Here is a 22600-nt window from a genome sequence, read left to right as displayed (position 1 = left end):
TGTGTTTACACTTCAGGTATGGTCCAGATCTGTTCATCCTGCAACAAGAGCATCCCGCTGAAGTACCCCATGTACGGAGACAATGGGCAGCTCTTACCTTCCACACCCTCACACCCCACCCAGGAGAGAGATATAAGGTAAAGTGGCTGTGCCACACCTGTCATCAACATCCTTCTGTGCTCCTGATGCTCTGTGCTTTTTCAATATTTTTTTAAACTTGTTATGTCAATGTAAACAACTAATCTTATCAATGTTAATGTCTCCTTGCATTAATTCTGTTGATGTAAACTAATTCCCTTGTAAACTTGTCCTGTTAATGTTATATACTCTCCTGTAATGTAAACTACCTCCTTTTACTGATCTTCAATGTAAACTATTCCCTGTATTAACTGCCAATATGTAAACTAATCCCTGAACTCCCGCTAATGTAAACTACTCCCTATTCTGACCCTGGAATGTAAACTAAACTATCCTTTTACTGATCTTCAATGTAAACTATTCCCCGTATTGACTGCCAATATGTAAACTAATCCCTTAACTCCCGTTAATGTAAACTACTACCTATTCTGACCCTGGAATGTAAACTAAACTATCCTTTTACTGATCTTCAATGTAAACTATTCCCTGTATTGACTGCCAATATGTAAACTAATCCCTTAACTCCCGCTAATGTAAACTACTCCCTATTCTGACCCTGGAATGTAAACTAAACTATCCTTTTACTGATCTTTAATGTAAACTATTCCCTGTATTGACTGCCAATATGTAAACTAATCCCTTTACTCCCGTTAATGTAAACTACTCCCTATTCCGACCCAGGAATGTAAACAAAACTATCCTTTTACTGATCTTCAATGTAAACTATTCCCTGTATTGATTATGTCAATTAAAAATAATTCCGGTTTTTGACTAATTACTAATCGATTAAACTAACTAATTTTCGAGAAAATAAATATTTGCGTTATGATTTACTCAAATATTTAAATTTTTAGGGCCATTTTTAATGAGTTGTAAATAACTCGCTACTAGAAAATGGTCAGATTATGACAGATAAATATGTTAGTCCCATTGTGCACTCTGTATGAACTTTTTGGTTATGGCAGTTTGGCACAGTGTACTGAAAATTCTATTAAATGTCATACGTAACTCAAAACACAGTTTTTTGACTAATGGAGTCTTTGATGGGAGGGTGCTATTTTTTTTACCTGTTTTGGGATAGAAACCTGGACCTTACGCATGGGAGCCGATTACGCTAACCACCAAACCACAAAATGGCCAATCTTTTTAGCGTAAACAGTAATACTAATCCTTCCGTCCTCTTACTTCCTCTCTGCCTAAGTCTTCGGGGAAATAGCAAGATGGCAACACCAGTTGTAGATAGAGTCACGAACGCGTTTTTGTAATCATGTCATGTCATTTGTAATCATCATAATCCTCCATTATGATTGCAGATTTAAGCCGTACGACATGGGCGCGGCGGTGACGCGGCCGGCGGGGGGCGCGGCGCGGGGGGCGGAGCACGCCCCCAACCCCTCGGGGGCTCCACCCCTGGGGAGCGCGGGGATGGGGGTGGACACCCCCGCGCAGGAGAACGGCGTCGGGAACTATCGGTGAGACTCGATCAATGATAAATTTTTTCGACTCAAATGCTTCGGTTTTCAATTTTTCGCCTAATCGTTCATATTATTACCATATTTTGATTGTCCGTATCTATCGCATTGTAAAAATATTGTTCAAATCATTTCAATACAAATCAAAACACTAGGAATTACATAAAGAAAGATGAAAGAAAGGGGACTTGATAGAAACTTAAGATACTAAATGATTACTACGACTGCGCTCTGCATGAGATGTATCAATTCAATCCTGACACACGGCTTTACGGGGTTATAACTGGAAGCTCTATTGTCCCCTATTCTACCTCAAACCCTAGAGAAACTTCATTTCCGGTGGGGTGGTTTAGACTGGAATAAATTGCCAGCCTCGTTGTCCATTCCATTTCGGTCAGCCGGTTCAAAAACCGTTTGGATGGGTTTTTGAAGGTAGAAGAACTTGGATAAAACGCAGTACCCGAGATATAGGCGCACCAGCAAAGGTCGCCTGCATGAATAATAATAACAATAAAATAGAAACAGTTTTGGCATGTCCGTTTAACCCTTTCTTTATAGGGCACCTAGAATAAAGTGGTAGATAAATTAATTACTAAAATTGAGGTACTGTAAAACCTCTGTTTTACAGTACCTCAAGGGAGTAGCGAAAAAAGTGTTAAACTGAAGAAAACACTAAAGTGAGGAAATGAAAAACTGCAGAAAAATTGTAAAAACGGTCTTGATTAGGGATTATTTATATTTACCTTTAATTTCATTAAAATTATTATTATGTCAAGCATTGTACTAAAAAAATTAATTAACATGCCAGATACGAATGATTTTTCGTGTGTCAATATAAATCACTCCTTAGACCTTACTACAAAGTTATGTCGTCACTTTTGCTGACAACTGTCATTCTAATCAAGCTATATTTTAAGGACTGCAGGTATTTTTTGTACTTACACATGTTGCTATATACTTTTCTAAAAATTTACAATTCAAGCCAATGTGTCTCCAGCTCAAAGCAGTTCTCTGAACTGACAAATAAACTATTATATTATTATAATTATTTCGACGCGCTGCTTCTGGCCATGTGTCAAAACTACGATATAACTTTGAATGAAGACAGGCGTTATTTTTTAAATTAATATTGCAGCATTGAGTTTTGAAGTGTTCCCTATGTTTTAATGTATTTAGAGTAGGTATTATCTAACTTATTTTATCTGGGATTATTAAAGGATATTTTAATAAAATGTCTGTAACAGGCGCATGGAGCATGACAGAAAAGGCATTTTTGTGAGTATTTATAAGTTCTTACATTTTCTTTTTATCGTGGGAATTATTAGATATTTACCTAACTATCTATATTGTTAAAAAAGTTTAATTATCATTAATATTGCTTCTGTTGGAACGATGTGAAGTGATTCTTCTAATATCTGATCCTTAATGTTCGTTTCCAGGTGCTACATCTGCGCGGGGACGTTCCCGCACTCGTCCATGGAGTGGCTGTCCACGTCGGCCGAGTACATGAACTCGCACGCCATGCACTTCCCGTGCCTGGCGGGCGGCACGCGGCCGGGCGGCGCGGGCGGCGCGGCGGGCCGCGTGCTGGCGTGCTCGCGCTGCGTGCAGCACCTGGCGCAGCAGTGGGAGACCATGGACGCGGACCGGGTGCCGCTCGAGCACCGCAGGTACTGGGAGAGACGATAGTAGACGCCGTTGAATGGAGAGAAGAGAGAGAGAGAATGGAGAGAAGAGAGAGAATGGAGAGAAGAGAGAGAATCGAGAGAATGGAGAGAATGGAGAGAAGAGAGAGAATCGAGAGAATGGAGAGAAGAGAGAGAGAATGGAGAGAAGAGAGAGAGAATGGAGAGAAGAGAGAGAGAATGGAGAGAAGAGAGAGAGAATGGAGAGAAGACAGAGAGATAATGGAGAGAAGACAGAGAGATAATGGAGAGAAGAGAGAGAGATAATGGAGAGAAGAGAGAGAGAATGGAGAGAAGAGAGAGAGAATGGAGAGAAGAGAGAGAGAATGGAGAGAAGACAGAGAGATAATGGAGAGAAGAGAGAGAGATAATGGAGAGAAGAGAGAGAGATAATGGAGAGAAGAGAGAGAGATAATGGAGAGAAGAGAGAGAGAGAATGGAGAGAAGAGAGAGAGAGAATGGAGAGAAGAGAGAGAGAGAATGGAGAGAAGAGAGAAGAGAGAGAGAGAATGGAGAGAAGAGAGAAGAGAGAGAGAGAATGGAGAGAAGAGAGAGAGAGAATGGAGAGATGAGAGAGAGAATGGAGAGAAGAGAGAGAGAATGGAGAGAGGAGAGAGAGAGAGAGGAGAGAGAAAGAAAGACGTGCTAGTAAACACTTTTTATATTTGATTTCCGTAGCACTGAACATCCTCATTAAAATCACTCCTTATGAAATTTAAATTCCTAAAGAGTAACTTGAGGGAGTGCTTTTGCTGTCATACCCACAATAGTGCTTTTTGAGTCGATCTAGAGAAAAAATATCCGTGCATATTGCGCGGAAAACTAATATCTATGCCACAATACACCCTACCTAGACGACAATCCTGCATCACACATATTTGCAGCCTCTCAGAGTCGATCGATCGTAGTATAACAATATTAAGGTAGAAGATCGCCAGCAGTTCAAGTTTGAGCACCCCTGCTCTAGATATTTTAATAATACGTCAAATCTGTAAACATTTCAGTGTGAATGAGGAACTTCAGCCCTACGGGAAATTGGATACAAAAAACGTTTTCTTGCGCGGGGTAAAAATTAGGGCGTTAAATGGTACAGCGAAGTTTCTTGAAAATGTATGAAGAAAATAATAAAAAATATTTTAACAAAATGCACTACTTTGAATGACGTCACTGGTTCGTATGAATCAACCTATGATATAAGAGTTATGGAAGATTTCCAGTCTGCTTGCCGTTTCTGGACCAATGGGAAGAACTGAATGAGAATAAGCGGAAATGAACCTCTGACATCACACGCGGAGTTATTTCAGAAATACAAAACTTCGTAGCGCTGATAATACAATACATAAAAATTTAACGACAATATTTTGAGTTTGTCCAAATTTTTGTAGACAAGGACTGGATTCAACTCCCTGGGGAGCTGTTTGTATTAACATATTACAACAGAGATAAAGAACATTTAAGATAAAATTTAGACAAACTCAAAATATTGTTGATAAATCCACCTGGTCCATGAAGAAATAAAGAAATTGAAAAAATAACATTTGCCTAGTTTGTAGGTGTAATAATTCAATTAGATGAATCTCACCCGCATAAATAAAGGTTTCAGCTCTTTAACTTCACAAACATCAACAGATGAAAGAATTGAAGGAATATAGATGTTCAAATATAGGCAGAATGGTGAATGTTACACAGTGTGAAGTGGCCACTTAAACCAGCCATTGACAGGTCATAAGTCATGTAGATGCCTGGACTTCTATATTACCTTCCCTTAAATGTTCTTCATCTCTGTTGTAATATGCTAAAAAAAAAATTAAAAAAAATTTTTTGCTCACTTTAAAAAAAACATTGAACTTCCTCATTGTACCGACATTTTAATGAAGTAATTGTTTGTTCCAGATATAATATACCATCCCCCATGCCCTCCAACTGTTCAGCCAATGGCGAGAGAATCATCCCCACTCCACCCTCCACAACGTCCGAACGGACGATAGCTTCTAATTCCGGTAATTTACTCAAATTTTATTTAATTTATATTTTAACTTTTCTACAACGTATAAAAAAGCGATTTATTTACTGCTGCTGGGCCCCGATCACAATGAGAAGTTAACAGAGTTATCTTCGACTGTCTATAAAGAAAAACCGATATTTGTGTATGAAAATGAGGATATTTGCGTGAACATTTTAAGTATCTTCGACGGTAACCTATAATTGAACACGTTCAGAAGAAAAAAATGTATGCACATTCTGCTTTTCATACAGAAAACTTAATTTTACTTTTTACATAAAATAGAAAATAAATGTTAACTTACCATTGGAATCGGGGCCCTGGTGAATAGTTAAATATATATTTATTTATATATTTCTTTATATATCTCTTTATACATATTTATTCATTAATTTTAAAAAATAACGTATTTATAAAATTATTAAAAAAATAAATTAAAAGTTTAGATACATGATCATCTCTTTGTATTATGTATCATGTATTATTAAATAACTTATATCCCTAATACCATGTGAGCGAAGCCTCGGGTAAAAGCCTGTAATTAATAAATTAAATTAATAAATGCCGCATTCGCCTACCGCGCTTGAAGCCCAAGGTTCTTTTATCTGGATGTCAACATGAAATATAGATAAAAAGGTGGTACCACACTGTAATATTTCATGTTCTCGGACTGGCACCTGAAGCGTAACGCTGATCAGCATACCTTCATGTAGCAGATGATCGATATACGCCGCATTTATTGTACTAATGAAATACTACCTATTTTTTTATATTTTTTTTTATTTAGTCTTAAAATAGTACAAACATAATAATGGAATGTCCTAATATTAACTTATATCCAATTATAATTAAAACATATACTAATTATTAACATTTCTAAACAATATACATACACTTCTATAAAGCCAACTCGAATAAGATTACTTTTTTAAAACTAACTTATCTGCCAAACACATGTTTTTTTAACTTACATTTAAATGGAATAATATTTTTTTGTTCTCTTATTTCTAATGGTATTTCCTTATAATATAACTGTACAGCTCGGTGCATCAACGAGCTCTGTGTCTTTGTCTTCTTGCGAAATGGCAGCCTTACTATATTTTTATTTCTTAATTTTGATTTCTAATATTTTATTTTCCTTCGAGTATCTATTAGAAAACTCCAAAATTGATGTAGTCAAGTCCATCAGAGATATAGGAGTTGTTTCGGACTATAAACTGACATACAACGAGCATATAGATAATACAGTAAATAAATCACTGAAATTACTTGGCTTCATTAACAGAATATCCTCTGATTTTACTAATGTCCGTACAATCAAAACTCTTTATTGTTCAACTGTTCGCCCTCTTTTAGAATATGCCTCCGTGGTCTGGTCTCCATTCTATGTCAATCGCATAAATCACATTGAATCAGTCCAACATCGCTTGCTTCGAAAAATAGCGTGGATGCTCGGACTAGAGAGAGATAATTATTCTTATGCTGAAATAGAGTCAATGTTAAATATTTCTAGTCTACAAAAACGTAGAACTAATATTGACTCCATATATATGTTCGGCATACTAAATGGTATAATCGATGTTTTATCATTACTGGGACAAGTAAAATTCAATATTCCGATTCGTAGATTGAGAAACAATGAAGTACTGTTCATCGATCAGCATAGAACAAACTATGGCCTAAATTCTCCAATGACCCGCCTTTGTCGTATTGTTAACTCAAGACAAGATCTGGACTTTTTTGGTTAAAGTTTAGAACGATTTAAACAAGCACTAAATAAATAGTCCAGATCTTGTCTCGATGTCCCTTATGTTTGTCAATGCTTCTTTCTTTTTTTTTTTAATGTTTTAAACTATTCTTTTATTGTAATATTTAAACCTTATAAATTGTATACATGGACAATGTCCGTTAATAAATAAATAATAATAAAGATTTCTTGTTTCATATCCGTGTTCACATTGATTAGAAAAAACCATTTTAGTCAACTCTTTTGAGGTATAACCATTAATCATTTTGTGAACAAAAAACATTACATTAAAATATATCAGTTGACGTATTGTCATAATTTTTGTTTGTTTCAGCATCAACTTTATCCTAGTGTATCTATTTCTTTTTTAAATTACTCTCATAATTCTGCGGAACAGTTTTATTTTGTTCCCCTTCAGTTTATTTGAAATAAATTAGTGTATTGTTTCCAGCGTGTACCTCAATATACTGCTTCCTGTGCGGTCTCCATTCTGACTTTACGTTGGCGAGAGTGCTGTATGGACACCCGCAGGGGAACGCGCCCTATTTTCCTAATTTATTAACACACCAGGTAAACACCCACCCTTTCTTTTTACATCACTATGTCGGATCGTAATATCTCTTTAGGCTGTAGTCGGGTAAAACAAACGCAAAATTAGGAAATCATGCGTCCGAAAACGAAAAGGGCGGGTCTGAAGGTCATAAAAACGTAAATAAGATGTTGTTTTAAATTAAATATTACAACCAGAGTTATCTTCTTTAAAAATAAAAGAATACAATTCTATGAAAAAAGGTTTCAACTAAAATATTTCAATAATTTTTTTTTTCAAGTATTACCGAAGGCATAATTTTACGTAGAAATAAAAGAAAATGTCACAAAAATGTACGTGATTTAAAATGCTTGTATTTCTTTTCAAAATCAAAAAATTAAAATTTGGCTGCAGCCACTTGCATGTTCAACTTATTATCTTCAAATTATTACAACAAATTTTTGTGCAATACTTCAGCCTTTATTGAGATCCCAGATACCTAAGTCTAAATTTGAAATGGCGTAATCTGTCGGTCTAAAAGTAATTATATTTTAGTTACATAAAACTTTTAAGTATATTTTTTAACAGAAATACCTTTAAAACATAATGTTCTTATCTAATTTATGCTTTTTTTTTTATTATTGCGCGATTTAAAAAAATAAACTTGTTTTAAAATGGTAAAATCGTATGATTTCCTAATTTTGCGTTCGTTTTACCAGACTACAGCCTTAACGGTTAGATGTAGGAATATGTACAACAAGCCTATTGCCGAGGATTGCCCGGCACATTCAAAACCACTTGCAATTGGTGTCATGTCATTTTGACTTCACAAAAATTGCATACAAGTATGGCGCAGTAACGTAATACGTGCCATTTGTACCACAGCGGCATATATTGTAATGTCTCATTTTTAGGTATATCAAAATATCCATATTTTAATCCTTTGTAGAAAACGTATCCGACTAATACTGTAACTATTGTAATTTTTTTCTTATTTTAAAAAAAAAAACATAAACACACATTATTGATCCAGAATGTATTTTTATTTCAGAGTTTACCAAATGCCGAACAACTGAGAGGAGATGGTTCGGCCCTAGTCTGCACATTTTGCTATCATTCCTTATTAAATCAATGGAGAAGGTATTCAAATTCTTCCCCTTTACGCTATTATGTTGTCGCCGTTCAGGCAAAAGTCACTAACCCTAAAAAAGACAGTTTTGAGTTGAATATGCCATTCAAAGCGTAAAATTATGTTCTTTTGGAGGCAAAAGTCACCAAGGTTACTTAGAAAAAAGTTGCGTAAATTAAAATCATTTGTTGTTTGTGAAAAACAGTGGGTGACTTTCAATAAAATCTCAACAAACATGGATCACTAAAGACAGATAGAATTTATTGACAGTTTAGGCTGATTTTGATCAGTTTTCAAGTTTGACCATTTTCTTCCTAAAAACAATGTTTTGCTTGTGTTTAGGCATTTGTATAATAAAACGTAACACAATAAACACCTTTAAAAATGTTTTGACATATTTTTAACCACAATATATAATACTTATTTTTAATATTTTCTTCCTGCCACTAACTCTTTTGGGTTGCATTGTCCAGACTATAAACAAGAAAAAGTCACTTATTTAGCCACCTTGCCACAAAACTTTCCAGATTTATGAAAATGTATCTGAACAAAAAGTTACCAATGGAATCTATAAAAAAGACACAAATGAATTGTGTTGTATATATAAAACGTCTAAAACACAAAAATCAGGTTTTTCCTAGTTCTCCAAACTTTCGAATTGCGATTTCTCAAAACTGTGTTTTTGGGGTTAGTGTCTTTTGCCTGAACATTTATAATTTTGTACTAAATATTACCATCCATTTTGTGCATAAATATCTAAATATTACCATCCATTTTTGATGACGGCAAGCAATCGCGGCACCCGTCGGGCAGAAAGCTTTTTCATGTGCAAATGTTCGTGCAACATATTCTCAATGCATCCTTTCGAGATGTTTACCATCTGAGATGTTGATCAACCATTACGAACATTTATACAAAGCTATGATCGGCCAGTTTGTCAAATATTAGTTATTAATGGTATCGAGCCTAGTTACGGATGTTTATAAAACCTTGTTATATATTCCATGCATTTGTATTCTGAATTTATCACTAGATGTATGTGGATTATCTGCAGATTTAGTGCTAATGTCGGATGCATTGTTTAGGTACGAAGCGGCCGTAGGTTACGCAATGACTCCCCCCGACCAGAGAACGTACAACACACACGACTACTGTTGCCTGCTGTGTTGCGTCACCACATATAGAAAACGAGTTAGAGCATTACCAATTAAAGTAAGTCTAGTATTTGTTAAACAAATGTGTTTGTAAAGTTTCCGAGAAAAAAAGCTGAGATGTGGAGAAATATAGGTATTATAGAAATTTTCCAAAATGGAATGATTATAAATGCACAATAAGTTTCTCTGGGTTATTATGGCGTATAGCGTAGCGTTCCCACTCTTTTCCCATCGCTTCGGATCGCATTACAGTGTTCATCATCGGGCTGATATTATTTGCGTAGATAAATATGTTAGGCTATGTACCGTTTCGCAGTCGTTGCTATATGCAGCTTGTTAATCCTATCAAATTTCATTTGTGTCATTTTGCAATGTACACTTTTATGCCATTTACTTACTATTGGGTACCAGAATGATTTTAAATGACGATCGCTTCTTCAACCACTTTAGTCATTTAGAGATACTTGTAATGAGAGTAGTGAAACATTTTGACGGTCACTTGTCAATATATTTATGAAAATTTAATGTACGCGCACAAAAAATTAATGACTAAAAGGTTAACAAATTACAACAGGGATAGAGAATACCTTAAATAAGGGAATATGGAAGTCTAGGCATTTACAGGGCTTATGACCTGTCATTGGCTGGTTTAAGTGGCCACTTAACACACTGTGTAACATTCACCATTTTGCCTATGTTTGAACATCCATATTTCTTCAATTCTTCCATTTATTGATTTTAGTGAAGTTAAAAAGCTGAAACCTTTATTGTTGTGAAGAGATTCATCTGACTGAATTATTTCACATACTAGGCATCGCCTGAAATTTTTTTCCAATTTTTAAAATTCTTGGACCAGTTGGTTTCATTACAATATTTGCAATTTCATTACAATACTTATTAAAGGTATTCTCCATCCCTGTTGTAATTTGTTAATCTTAATGACTCCCGAGGGGGTGAAATCCAGTCTTTTGTCTACGAACATTTGGACAAACTCTAATATTGTAATGACTAAAAGGAATAGAGAATTCCATAGGTTCAAAACAAGAATTAAAGATAAACTACCTGTGCCCACTACTAAACTGCAAAAAAATGTCATTCTTTTCCTTCAACTGTGTACTTTTTTATAAAAAAGTCTCCCTTGATATTCAGGCTTTATCGACCAAAAAAATGAGATTTTGTCAAGCACAGGCTCTTTGGAAAAAGCTAACATAGAATTGCATACTATTTTTTGTAAGACAGAAGACAGTAGTTTGGCAATAGATTTGTGTTTATCATTATCAAATTGTTAATTTGAATTATATAGTTATAATTGATTCACATTTGATGGAGATTCCATAAATCCTATGTAAAAAAATAATAATCATATAACTAATCGAGTTTGATGACTCGGTCTTCCTAAGATTACCGATTCAAAGGAAAATTTATGCACCGTTTCTATGTGGTGTTTTGCCAAATCAGATTTTTCGTGTAGCCGAGCCTGCACACGAGTACAAATCCTAAGTCCATAACCTAACATATATATCTACACAACTAACATCAACCCTGATTATGGACCCTGTAATGCGATCTGAAACTCCAGAAAAGAGTGGGAATGACACGCCATAATAACCCAGAAAAACTCATTGTCCATCTGAACGGCGGAGAAAATATAAGAAATTTAATGATTATAAATGTTTAACATATTACAACAGAGATGAAGAACATTTAAGAGAAGGTAATATAGAAGTCTAGGCATCTACAGGGCTTATGACCTGTCAATGGCTGGTTTAAGTGGCCACTTTACACACTGTGTAACATTCACCATTCTGCCTATATTTGAACATCTATATTACTTCAATTCTTCCATCTGTTGATGTTTGTGAAGTTAAAGAGCTGAAACCTTTATTTATGCTGGTGAGATTCATCTAATTGAATTATTTCACCTTCATACTAGGCAACACCTGAAAATATTATTTTTTCAATTTCTATACTTCACCAGGTAATTTATCAACAATATTTTGAGTTTGTCCAAACTTCCACCTTCTCTTAAATGTTCTTCATCTCTGTTGTAATATGTTAATATAAACAGCTCCCCAGGGAGTTGAATCCAGTCCTTGTCTACAAAAATTTGGACAAACTCAAAAAAATTGTTTATAATTTTTTAATTATTATATGCATACAATATAGAAAGTAGGGCTAACTTAAATAAAATAGGCACTTAAAATATGTGAATGATGTATCCAAGTTTATTTTATTTAAATTCTTTATTGACAATATTATAATATTCTGGTGAATAGAAGATACCCATTAGAGGGTGAAAGCGCTAATTGGTGGTAAACAAATAAGTGGAAGTGTACCAAGCATATATAAGTTATTACATCATTATCCAAAAGTAATTATTTGAAACTATTAAGTAAAATTTATATCAGAAATAAACACCTTAGAAAATGATTGTTTTTATTCAATGTTTATTTTTTTAATGGCTTGATTTTGAAAGAACGGTGTTTTAAGATGGCAAATTGTATGATTTCCTTACATTTTATAATTTGCAATGATAATTTTTTGTTTCAGGAATTTCCCTTTCTCATACACAGGCGAAACGAAAGTTCGCTGCTTTTAGAAAATGGAGATTTCGCAGTGGTCTGTCTTGATTGCTACGAGAGTCTCAGGTATAATTAATCCCTCATCATTTAAATAATTTATGTATACACCTAAGCAAGTTTGAAAGTCATGTTGTGCCGTTGTTTCGCAAAGGTTTATAATTTTGTCCATGACTCATAATATATCTTATAGATGAGAATATTTCGCCAAACCACAAAATTAAATTCAATAATCTATCAAAGAAATCCCTAAAAAAAAAAAACAGACTAAATTGTGAAAAAAACTCTCATATGTTAAAAAAATATAGGCACACACTTATTTAAATGTGGCTATTCTCAAACAGTGTCGTATTTCAACTGTTTTTTTTTTACAGCAATTGAGAATTTCCACACTGTAATTTTTTGAATTTTACATTTTTTAAAAATTACATTACATACATTTTACATACATACATTTATTGAGTGCAGAGACACAGTTTATAGTGACACAATCAGGAACGACCCATGCCTGTAAACTTGTGAACATGACAATTTTTTAAGACAAATCTAATATTTATGACACATCGACATTGTTTTAACCCTCAGAGAAATAACGCTATTATCAATCGCAAAGTTATCTATAGTTTACAGCAAAACAATGGGCCATAGGTACTCAGGTCGAGTCTGAGTTTTGAGAGTAAGTGCTTAAAGAGAATATTAGGTATAAGGTGGTTTGATTTTATAACTAACATTGATGTCCGAGAACGGACGCAGCAGCCTCTTATAACGAGTGTCTTGAGGATGCGGCGGTGGACCTGGCCTGGACACGCTCTGCGCATGCCTCAGCAGAACCTAAACCCAAGTTGCCTTTTCTTTAAACCTGCGAGCTCTCGCCGTCCTAGAAGGCCGTCGATGACAATCGTTCGACTTTATTCGGCGGAACTAAGGGGCGCTGGATTGACGCGGGAGGAGGCGAAAGTACTGGCTGGCGATAGCGTCTCCCGGAGGCAACTGGTGATGTCCACATGCTCCACTTAGGAGCGGATGTGGAAACGAAGAAGAAGAAGTACGTGTCACTTGTCAAAAATTTTGAAAAACAAATAATCTTAATGAAAAAATCATGGTTTTAAGACATGTTATTTTAGTTTTTTGACTCATGGAAATTCTGCTTTTTTGAATTGTGAATCTATTTTATCAGATGTGCGACATCGTTCACCTACTGAGTCATGTATGCAAATGTGATGATATTTTCCTCTCTATTCGATCCCTTACCATGTCATGTCTTTGCTCCGTAAGTTTGTTTGTGTCCCATCTAATGCTATAAAAAGTATTTTGTTCGCGTTTCAGCAACATATGTACAAACACTCTGTGACTTTTGCTAACCGCCCCGATGATTTCTCGTGTTCTCCCGTCCCCCGTGTTATATTTTTTCCATAATGTTTTCGTATAATAGTGCGTCAATTGTAAATGAAGCATTGTGTCGGCAGAATGCAAGCCCAGGAGTACGAGAGATGGGGCGTGCCGGTCGAGAAGAGAGAGTACAACTGGATGAGGCTTCCCCCTCCTCCGGAGGACAGTGCCGAGTCAACCGTGGCGCGGCTTCCCTCCGGGGAGCGCAGTGACAAGCTGGTACGTATCCCGGGTAACCCGCACCCTGCCCTCAACTCCACGGTAATTTGTTGGATGATGAAATTTACTGCCACCTAAAATAACAATTTCAAATGTTTTCTTATGCTTTAGTTTAACTCATTCACTCCTGAATCTTTTAAATTAAATGAGGAAATTCTGTGTTTTAAAAAAAAAAAATTGTGTGTTTGTGATATCACACTAGTCTACATACGATACAAGACTCGATGTCTCTCTTATTTTTTAAATGATCAAGTTGTATTTTTTGTAATCTTCAAATGGACATTTTCACACCGGATTTGGAAAGTAAAATTTTTATAACTATAGTAGTTGTAGCAATACATCTGTATAAGAGAGAGCACGAAGATAGAACACATAACAAGGAAGACAGAGACGCTGTTCTGTAGCCGGTGTTGTGTGAAACAAATTCCGTCAGTTGTTGACAGTGATGGGGGACGCATGCGTGAATTATGAGCGGTGAATTTATGATTTTTTTTTGCTATTACAAATATATGTTTATTTTTATAAATTATGGAAAAGGAATTGTTAAACTGTATGTCTCCATGTTTTTTTTAATTTCAAATTCCGTCTTTTCCTTGTAGTTACACAATGTTACATCACCGCGCGCAAAGGGTTTATTTTTAAGAGTTAAAAAAACATTATTTGTTTATGAACTATCAAATTAAGCCAAAAAAATACTGTTGTATTTTATTATATCGTATTAATTATCAGCGCTATGATTTTTCCAAGTTTTATCATTTTGAAATTACTCCGCACGTAATGTCCCAAGTTCTTGTCCCGGAAATCTATCACAACTGGTTTATCCGAGTGAACTCGTGACGTAGTTTAAAGTAGTTAATTTTTATTCATTTTATTGTAAACTTTGTCATACAATTTTAATGCTCCAAATTTTACCGCGTGTAAGAAAACATTTTTTGTATCCAATTATCCATAGCACTGAACATTCCTTATTAAATTTTGGTTTAATAATTATTCATCCTAGATTAAATAACGTATTTATGTAAGAAAAATACAGCAAAACCCCATTTTTACATTTTTTAAGGGGCAAGAAAAAAAGTGTAAAACTGAGGATAACCCTAACTAAAGTGAGGAAATAAAAATGTATAGAAAAAAAAAAATTACATGAAAATAAAACTAATTTGCTGGATTATAGTTTAAGTATGCTTTCAGAATTTGTTAAAAACAGTAATAATTTGGAAATATGAATATTTTCACCTATTTTCAATGATTTGATTAATATTTTTTTTTTTTTTTAATTTTTCAAACAATATTATGTAATCTGTTTTTTTATTTAATTTAAAAATTACACGTTAAAAATATTTGGTATGTAAATTTACAAAGTAAATAATAAAATTTTCGATTTGTGTAAAATACATACGAAATTTTATTTACATGGTTTTACTTCACTAATTTAGATCACGGCAAAACTGTTTTACTCTTTTATAATCACTTTTTAAACCATCTCATACTTTTTAAATTATCCTCAGCGTTGAACATTTTTGTTCCAGAAAATAAGTGCAAACTCCATGGTTTCCATTAAGAACTCGATACTCGATTGAGTACAATCGATACAAGTTACTTTATATCCCGAAAAAAATTCTCATTCCATCAGGAAAATCCTTATTGCTAAATGACAAAACAAATTAATTACCTGACTAATTTCTCCTTAATAGAAGCCGCTGGCAAAAGCTAGTATTGTATAAGTGAAATCGTGTTAAATAGAAATGTTCGTAACTCTAGAATATGGCTCCCCTTAAGAAAAAAACAAAATCACAAAATACCTTCATCTATAAAGGGTTAAAGATGCCTGAAAGTATGATGAATGTAAGAAAGCTTATTCATAAAAAAAAGATCTTATTTATTTATTCATTCTAAATTACAATAGTTTAAATATTAATGAACTTATTAAGGCTTTTTAGGCTATGCCCGTGTCAAGCCACAATAAAAATACATAGTAAAATTAATTAGATCACATTATAATGACATGTGATACAATAGAATAACAATCTAGAAAAAAAGGTAAAAGTAATAAATAATAAAATTCCAAAGAATACAATGCAAAAAAGATAATCAGAAACAATTTTTAAAATATAACTTATACAAATTAAGAATCACACATAATCAAATATACAAAATAATGGTATTATTAAAATCATCAAAATAATAGTAAAATATAATAGTATTTAAAAAAAACAACAAAATAAGAGTATCATTGAAATCAACAGAAAAATAATATCTATATAAAAACATAACTAAACATAATAATAAAAATAAAACACTTATGTTTATTGTAATAGCACAGATTTATAAATTAGTATATAGTAATGAAAATAATTGTAAATATTAATTGGTACACAAATGTGATATTAAAAAAACCAAAGAAAATAAAAAAATACTATTGATTGTATTTTTTTTTTATTTAGGTACCACAATCCCTGTCAGCCGCACGCCCTAGTAAAAAGAACAACTCCCCCAAACACAGTTCCGGCATCGATAGGACCAAATCTGGATCTAAAATTATTTCATCTCACACCATTCCCGAGAAGCAAGATCAAGGTAAGTCCTTTTTTATTCATTTTGTGTTCCATATGGGACTGTCACAGATATGTGCGAGTATCTGAGATTCAAACCTCCACTGGACATGAATGGAATCGTAATTAGTATGATGTTTTGTAGATATTTCTTGATAAAGCTCCGTAACTTCGCAGTGTTCTTGCCCCGGTACGCAGGCGAGTCATATATGAGTCACAAGTTGCTCCCGCGATAACTAAATGAAAACATACTAGACGATGGCGAAACTTGTACATAAAAAATCTTGTGATGTATACACAAAATAATGTCCTTATCCTATAAAATAACATTAAAATATTACAACAGAGATGAAGAACATTTTAAAGAAGACAATATAGAAGTCTAGGCATCTACAGGGCTTATGACCTGTCATTGGCTGGTTTAAGTAGCCACTTTACACACTGTGTAACATTCACCATTCTGCCCATATTTGAACATCTATATTACTCCAATTCTTTCATCTGTTGATGTTTGTGAAGTTAAAGAGCTGAAACCTTTATTTATGGGGGTGAGATTCATCTCATTCATTCATTTATTTTTCATCTCTGTTGTAATTATTATTATTATTATGGATAACTTATATAGCGCCATTTTCATAATAAAATACCTCAAGGGCGGTTTACATAGTGATTCTATTGTTAAATTAATTTAATTGAAGCTTTTAAATTTGTAATTTAATTAAAACAATTTATTTTGTTGTCTCATGCTACGGATTTATTCAAATGATTTAGAGAACAAGTGGGTTTTAAGTTTTTTCCGAAACATCACTTCACTTTCACAGCCTCGCACCTCTGCTGGGAGAGCATTCCATGCCGTAGGGCCTGCGACCGCAAATGCGCGTTCACTAAATTTAGTGCGCTGTTTGCGTAGAGGTATAATAACTTTTCCTCTCGCCGTAGACGTAGCTGATCTAAGCGTGAGACGCCTGCCAGCTAGTTCATCTGGAATGCATAGTTCCCTTAGATATTCCGGAACAGAGTTGTGCAGTGACTTATACCTAAGCCAACAGAGTTTGTATTCGACCCTCTGTGGAAAACGTAGCCAGTGTAGTTCCCGAAGTAGTGGAGTGATATGACTGAACTTAGAGATTCCGAAAATAAGTCTCGCTGCGGCATTCAATACAGATTGTAATATGTTAATGTTAACAGCTCCCCAGGGAGTTGAATCCAGTCCTTGTCTACAAAAATTTGGACAAACTCAAAATATTGTTTACAAAATAACACTTCAAAGTAGAGCATTTATTTTTACAAAATCGCAGAATGCTTTAATTTGATAAAGAACTTTCACATTGCTTGTAATTGTAATATTTGATTTTTTTCTAGTGAATACGGAGATTTTTTTATTTTTTTTAGGATATTTTTTATTTATTTTAATCCTGTATGAAACATTATTTTTCAATAAGCAAATATTTTAAATTATAATATGTACTGAAAATGTTATTATTAGAAAATAATATTTTTTTATTGGTGATTGACACAAAATTCATTAATAGCGCGCATCGTAAATGGCTTCATTGAGGAATAAATTTTAATTTTGAAGTAAAGCGGTTTAAAAAAATAACGCTTTTTCTCAAAATTAAAAATGTCACGTACATTTTAGAAATAGCAGTAAATAAGTTTTTTTATAGCAAGAAAAATCTTTTTTATAGTAAGACTTTTTTTATGCTGTGAAGTTACAGAGCGGTCTGACCAAGCGCGGTATCGTCGCATGGCTCTACAGATGAGATATAAAGAACAAATATTTACTTGTGTAAAGTTAACGAATTTGTACAGAAATAATCTTCGAGTTGTGACGATTTAGATGTTTATTATGTACTTCAGGATGTCAATGATGATTTCATTTAACAATAATAGAGAAATATCACATTCTACGAATACCAATAAAAATATATGAAATGGATTTAGAATAATTAATTGTATTTTCAAAATCAATATGGATATTGTAAAAAAATGTTTTCATACTTAAATATTTTTTTAAAATCCATTAAAAATATGTTCGTAGAAAAACGCGACGTTTTGTCTACACGAATTGTGTGACATAATTTTTTTTTTTTTTTTTAAATACGTCACTAGAAAAACGCGACATGTTTGGCCTTGATAGTTGTGATATCAAGATTCGTGACAATGTTCTATAAAAATTTATACAGTTAGGAACATAGTTTAAAATTAACATGAATCGTGGCGTATTAAGGGCGTGGCCAACGCAATGACCGTTTTTGCAGGAATTCAAAATTACAATTTTTTTTTTTTTTTAAAGTGACATTCCCCTATTATCGTTTTTTAAAAGAAATACAAGCATTTTTAAATCACACAAATTTTGTGGTATTTTTCTTTTATTTTAGGTTAAATTATGCCTTCAAAAATCGTTGAAAAAATAGTAAAAATGTTAAATATTTTATTTCAAGCCCTTTTGTTTTATGGAATTAGGTCTTTTCTCTTATTTTAAGAACAATATTTTTATTGTCAAAGTGTTGAATTTCTACAATATTGCCAATTCCAGTAAACGAGAGGTGATGTTGTGTTAGAGATAGTATTTCATGTGATTTCTAGGTTTTGCCGTCCGTTTCCGGCCATTTCCCCACATCTTACTTTGATGTAAATCAAAATGTTTTAAAAATCATTATTTTACTGAACACGCATATAAAATAAACGTTTTAATCTCTCTGCTCGAAAGTGGTCAAATTTGAGTTATGCAGTGATGGATTGCCGTCAACAACAAGCTCCTTTTCGTGTTATGATTTATTTATGAATATTGCCCTATTTTATAATTTTAACAGTGTCTGCTAAATCTAAACATATAGAGATAATAAGTCAAGTCTTCTTGTCATGAAGTAATATTGATATTGTGAAAAAAAAATATTCTTCACCTGTGTGGAACAACCCTTATAGATTAGCGTATCCTAATTAACTCCCACTATCCCCTATTGATTATCCGCCTCCTGGCCACAGGACATTCCCTGCACCACCCCGCTAATTGAAAAGCTATCAGCGTACATAACCTCACCCTACGTACATACAAACCGCATGAACTTGCTTGTATTTGGTCACAACCTCTATTGAGACTCCGTATAATTTAATTATTGACCGATACACGCTATTTTATTTTTTGTATAGTAACATTTGCACTTATACCCGTATGCAGAGACAAACCTTAAGGTGAGGAAAGTACATTCTATTGTCTTCATCTTCGGGTTATTCTCTGCATTTGAAATTAGAATGTACTTTCCTTAACTTAAGTTTTGTCTCTGCATACGGGTATTAGACTGGCTTGTTGCCAAATGGCAATTTGTTCTAACCGAACAACACAATGACAGGTGTTATATATTTTTTATATTACAGTAAAACCCCTGTTTTAAGTTTTTCAAGGGAGCAACAAAAAAAGTGTGAAAAACTGCAGAAAAATTGTAAAAACTGTCATAATTGGGTATTATTCATATTTACCCATGATTTCATTAAAAATATTTTGTATTTTTTCAATCAATAAGTTTTTTATTTATTGAATTAAAAAAAATTGTTTAAATAATTTTACAAAGGTAATTAACCTTAAAAACACGAAAATAAAATTTTGAATTGGCATAAAATGCAAACAATGATTTTTTCCCTAAATATTGCGAAATTTTATTTATATGGTATCACTTTTTTTAGTATGGCACCACAGAATTTCAACTGTCATTTATTTCTTTCTGCATCGTAATTTATTGATGTAAAGACTTTATTCTTCATGCGTCAACCGCATGTCACAATTAAGTAAAATGTCAAAATGAGACACTTAAACAAAATGGTCACTTACGCTAAACCTACTTTGAATTTAGTTTGAGACAACAATTTACACATTTTTTTATTCTCCATTTTGGGCTAACGGGGCGGCGCGCGGCTCGGCATCTTTTGACAGATCGAATGGTATTTTAATTTTTTTAACGTAAAACCGAGGTTATGAAAAACGTAAAAAAATTTATTGGGGGATATTTTAATGAGAATGCATGGAAAAATGGGACCTAAACAACTTGGCCTAAAAAGCGAGAAGGCGAGGTTAACGGTTTTCACTAATATGAAATTATCTACCCAAACCGTTCAGTTTGAGAAAATTATAAATACATGGACATATTGAATCTTACAATTTTATACAAAAATTAAAAGCAAAGATTAACAAAAATAATTATATTAAAAAAAAAATTACATTATACTATGAAGAGTGGAGAGGGGATGGGAAGGAAAGAAGAAGGGTAAAGGAACAATTGAAATATTTAGATAGTGACATTTCAATCTTGACTTAAATGTAAATAAATCAGGGGCGTCTCTAACATTAGTGGGTATATTATTCACAATCAAGCGGCTACTACTGTGAAAGAGGAGACAAGAAAAGTAGAGCGATGACAGGGTATTAAAGGGTTTGATAGTCTCTAATAATCAACAAATTTTAAAAGAAAACGGGCTGGAAGGCCGAGGCTCGATATGAGCTGAGGTGCCATTGAAGAAGGTGAAGACCTAATGATATTTCTCCCTTGGATTGATTTCACAATTTACACTTTAAATCCCCAAATTGCAACAATGTTTGACAGGCTTTACACATATACACAAGTGCACCCCGATGGTTATATTTTGCCTTTGAACTGAAATAATCCCCAGCTACGGCTTGTGTGTATCGCTACTTTGTAATGCTTGGCGTCTGTGTGCATGAGTTGTGCGTGTATTTGTGTGTTAGTGCATTAGCCACTACACGCCCCCCTCCCACACACAACTTAATCTGGGCGTAGGAGAATCTGCACATAATATTATTTATGTATAGGTACAATTATAGATGGTGTTATACAGTCAAAGTTAGTCAAATATAAATTGACTTTTTAATGGTGAAGTAAACTCATCACTTATAAATTACATTTCTTTAATCAGTACAATCCGAAATAAAAATCCTTGTTCTTTATGTTCATAACATCCACGTTAATTAACAATATCAAAACAGTTAAATAAAAAATAAAAATTGCTGCAAAAAAATATTAGGATGCAAAAAATGTTTTCTTACAGGATGTAAAAATTAGAGCATTTAATTAATTATACAGCGTAGTTTCTCAAATATGTATGAAAACATTGAAAACATGAAAACATCAAGACAAGGACTGGATTCAACCCTTTAGGAGGCTGTTAATATTAACATGTTACGACAGGCATGAAGAATATTTTACAGAAGGGAATAAAAAAGTCTTGGCATCCACAGAGCTTATGACCTGTCATTGGCTAATTTAAATGGCCACTTTACACACTGTAACATTCACCGTTCCGCCTCTATTTGAACATCGATATGCCTTCGACTCTTATATCTGTTGACGTTTGTAAAGGAATATAGATGTTCAAATATAGGCAGAATGGTGAATGTTACACAGTGTGTAAAGTGGCCATTTAAACCAGCCAATGACAGGTCATAAGCCCTGTGGATGCCTAGACTTCTATATTCCCTTCTGTAAAATGTTTTTCATGTCTGTTGTAATGTGTTAAAAATTAACTTCTTTCAACGACGTCATAAGTTCTTGTGAATCAACTAATCAATTTCAGCACTGAATTGTGTTGTAATCTCAGATTAATAATTCTCTATAGTAGCCCTTAAGCTCTATTGCATAGAACAAAAGGGTTCCAAATTTTTGGTTTGGTTTTTAGTTTGACAACAAACATGTAACGGACGGTTTCGGTTTGCGCTCGCAATTCTCAACGCAAGTAACCACGGCCCGTTGTATTCCTGTAATCTGTCGCTAAGTTCGTGGTCAAAATTCGTAGAATGGTTCTACTCCATATGTCGACTCTATTAGGTTATTCCTCTAAATTTGTGATAGATTTCTGGTTTCCAGGAAGCCTTTTTTTTAAAACATTTAGTATATTTTGATAGCTACGGGGCTCTACTTTTAAATGTCACGACAACTCACCGATAAGAACTAGTGACGTCACAGGGGGAGTAGTTTAAAAAAAGCGATGAGAAAAGG

The 22600-nt window shown here is 33.7% G+C and overlaps 3 protein-coding genes and 1 long non-coding RNA gene across 4 annotated transcripts in view; 3 read left to right on the top strand and 1 right to left on the bottom strand.

Annotated features, from left to right (window-relative positions):
- Positions 1-22600, top strand: part of px (MAP7 domain-containing protein plexus) — a 191098-nt gene that overhangs the window by 86327 nt on the left and 82171 nt on the right. Inside the window, exons 7-16 of the mRNA XM_088233624.1 lie at positions 17-137; positions 1452-1610; positions 3050-3280; positions 5189-5295; positions 7496-7614; positions 8625-8713; positions 9788-9914; positions 12407-12504; positions 13902-14043; positions 16485-16617. Coding sequence (XP_088089750.1) covers positions 17-137; positions 1452-1610; positions 3050-3280; positions 5189-5295; positions 7496-7614; positions 8625-8713; positions 9788-9914; positions 12407-12504; positions 13902-14043; positions 16485-16617 — 1326 coding nt within the window. The remainder of the gene's footprint in view (positions 1-16; positions 138-1451; positions 1611-3049; positions 3281-5188; positions 5296-7495; positions 7615-8624; positions 8714-9787; positions 9915-12406; positions 12505-13901; positions 14044-16484; positions 16618-22600) is intronic.
- On the top strand, positions 3294-3782 carry LOC148276880 (uncharacterized). Its single transcript, XM_088233626.1, has one exon. The coding sequence runs from the start codon at positions 3335-3337 to the stop codon at positions 3560-3562; it is 228 nt and encodes a 75-aa protein (XP_088089752.1). The 5' UTR covers positions 3294-3334; the 3' UTR covers positions 3563-3782.
- LOC148276879 (uncharacterized) lies at positions 3626-3867 on the top strand. Its single transcript, XM_088233627.1, has one exon. The coding sequence runs from the start codon at positions 3688-3690 to the stop codon at positions 3865-3867; it is 180 nt and encodes a 59-aa protein (XP_088089753.1). The 5' UTR covers positions 3626-3687.
- Positions 13490-15831, bottom strand: LOC148276878 (uncharacterized). The gene is made up of 2 exons (XR_015823639.1): positions 15718-15831; positions 13490-15660 (listed from the first exon to the last, which is right to left on the bottom strand). It is a non-coding gene; the product is annotated as an uncharacterized LOC148276878 (long non-coding RNA).

Source organism: Micrasema longulum, unplaced genomic scaffold (assembly GCF_059751315.1).
Source record: "Micrasema longulum isolate JH-2025_06_02 unplaced genomic scaffold, ASM5975131v1 h1tg001134l, whole genome shotgun sequence".
Taxonomy (NCBI): Eukaryota; Metazoa; Arthropoda; class Insecta; order Trichoptera; family Brachycentridae; genus Micrasema; species Micrasema longulum.
This window is presented reverse-complemented; position numbering and strand designations above follow the sequence as displayed.

Excerpts from the sequence above, each read along its gene's own strand:
- LOC148276880 (XM_088233626.1), top strand. The coding sequence starts at position 3,335 with ATGGAGAGAAGAGAGAGAATGGAGAGAAGAGAGAGAATCGAGAGAATG.
- LOC148276879 (XM_088233627.1), top strand. The coding sequence starts at position 3,688 with ATGGAGAGAAGAGAGAGAGATAATGGAGAGAAGAGAGAGAGAGAATGG.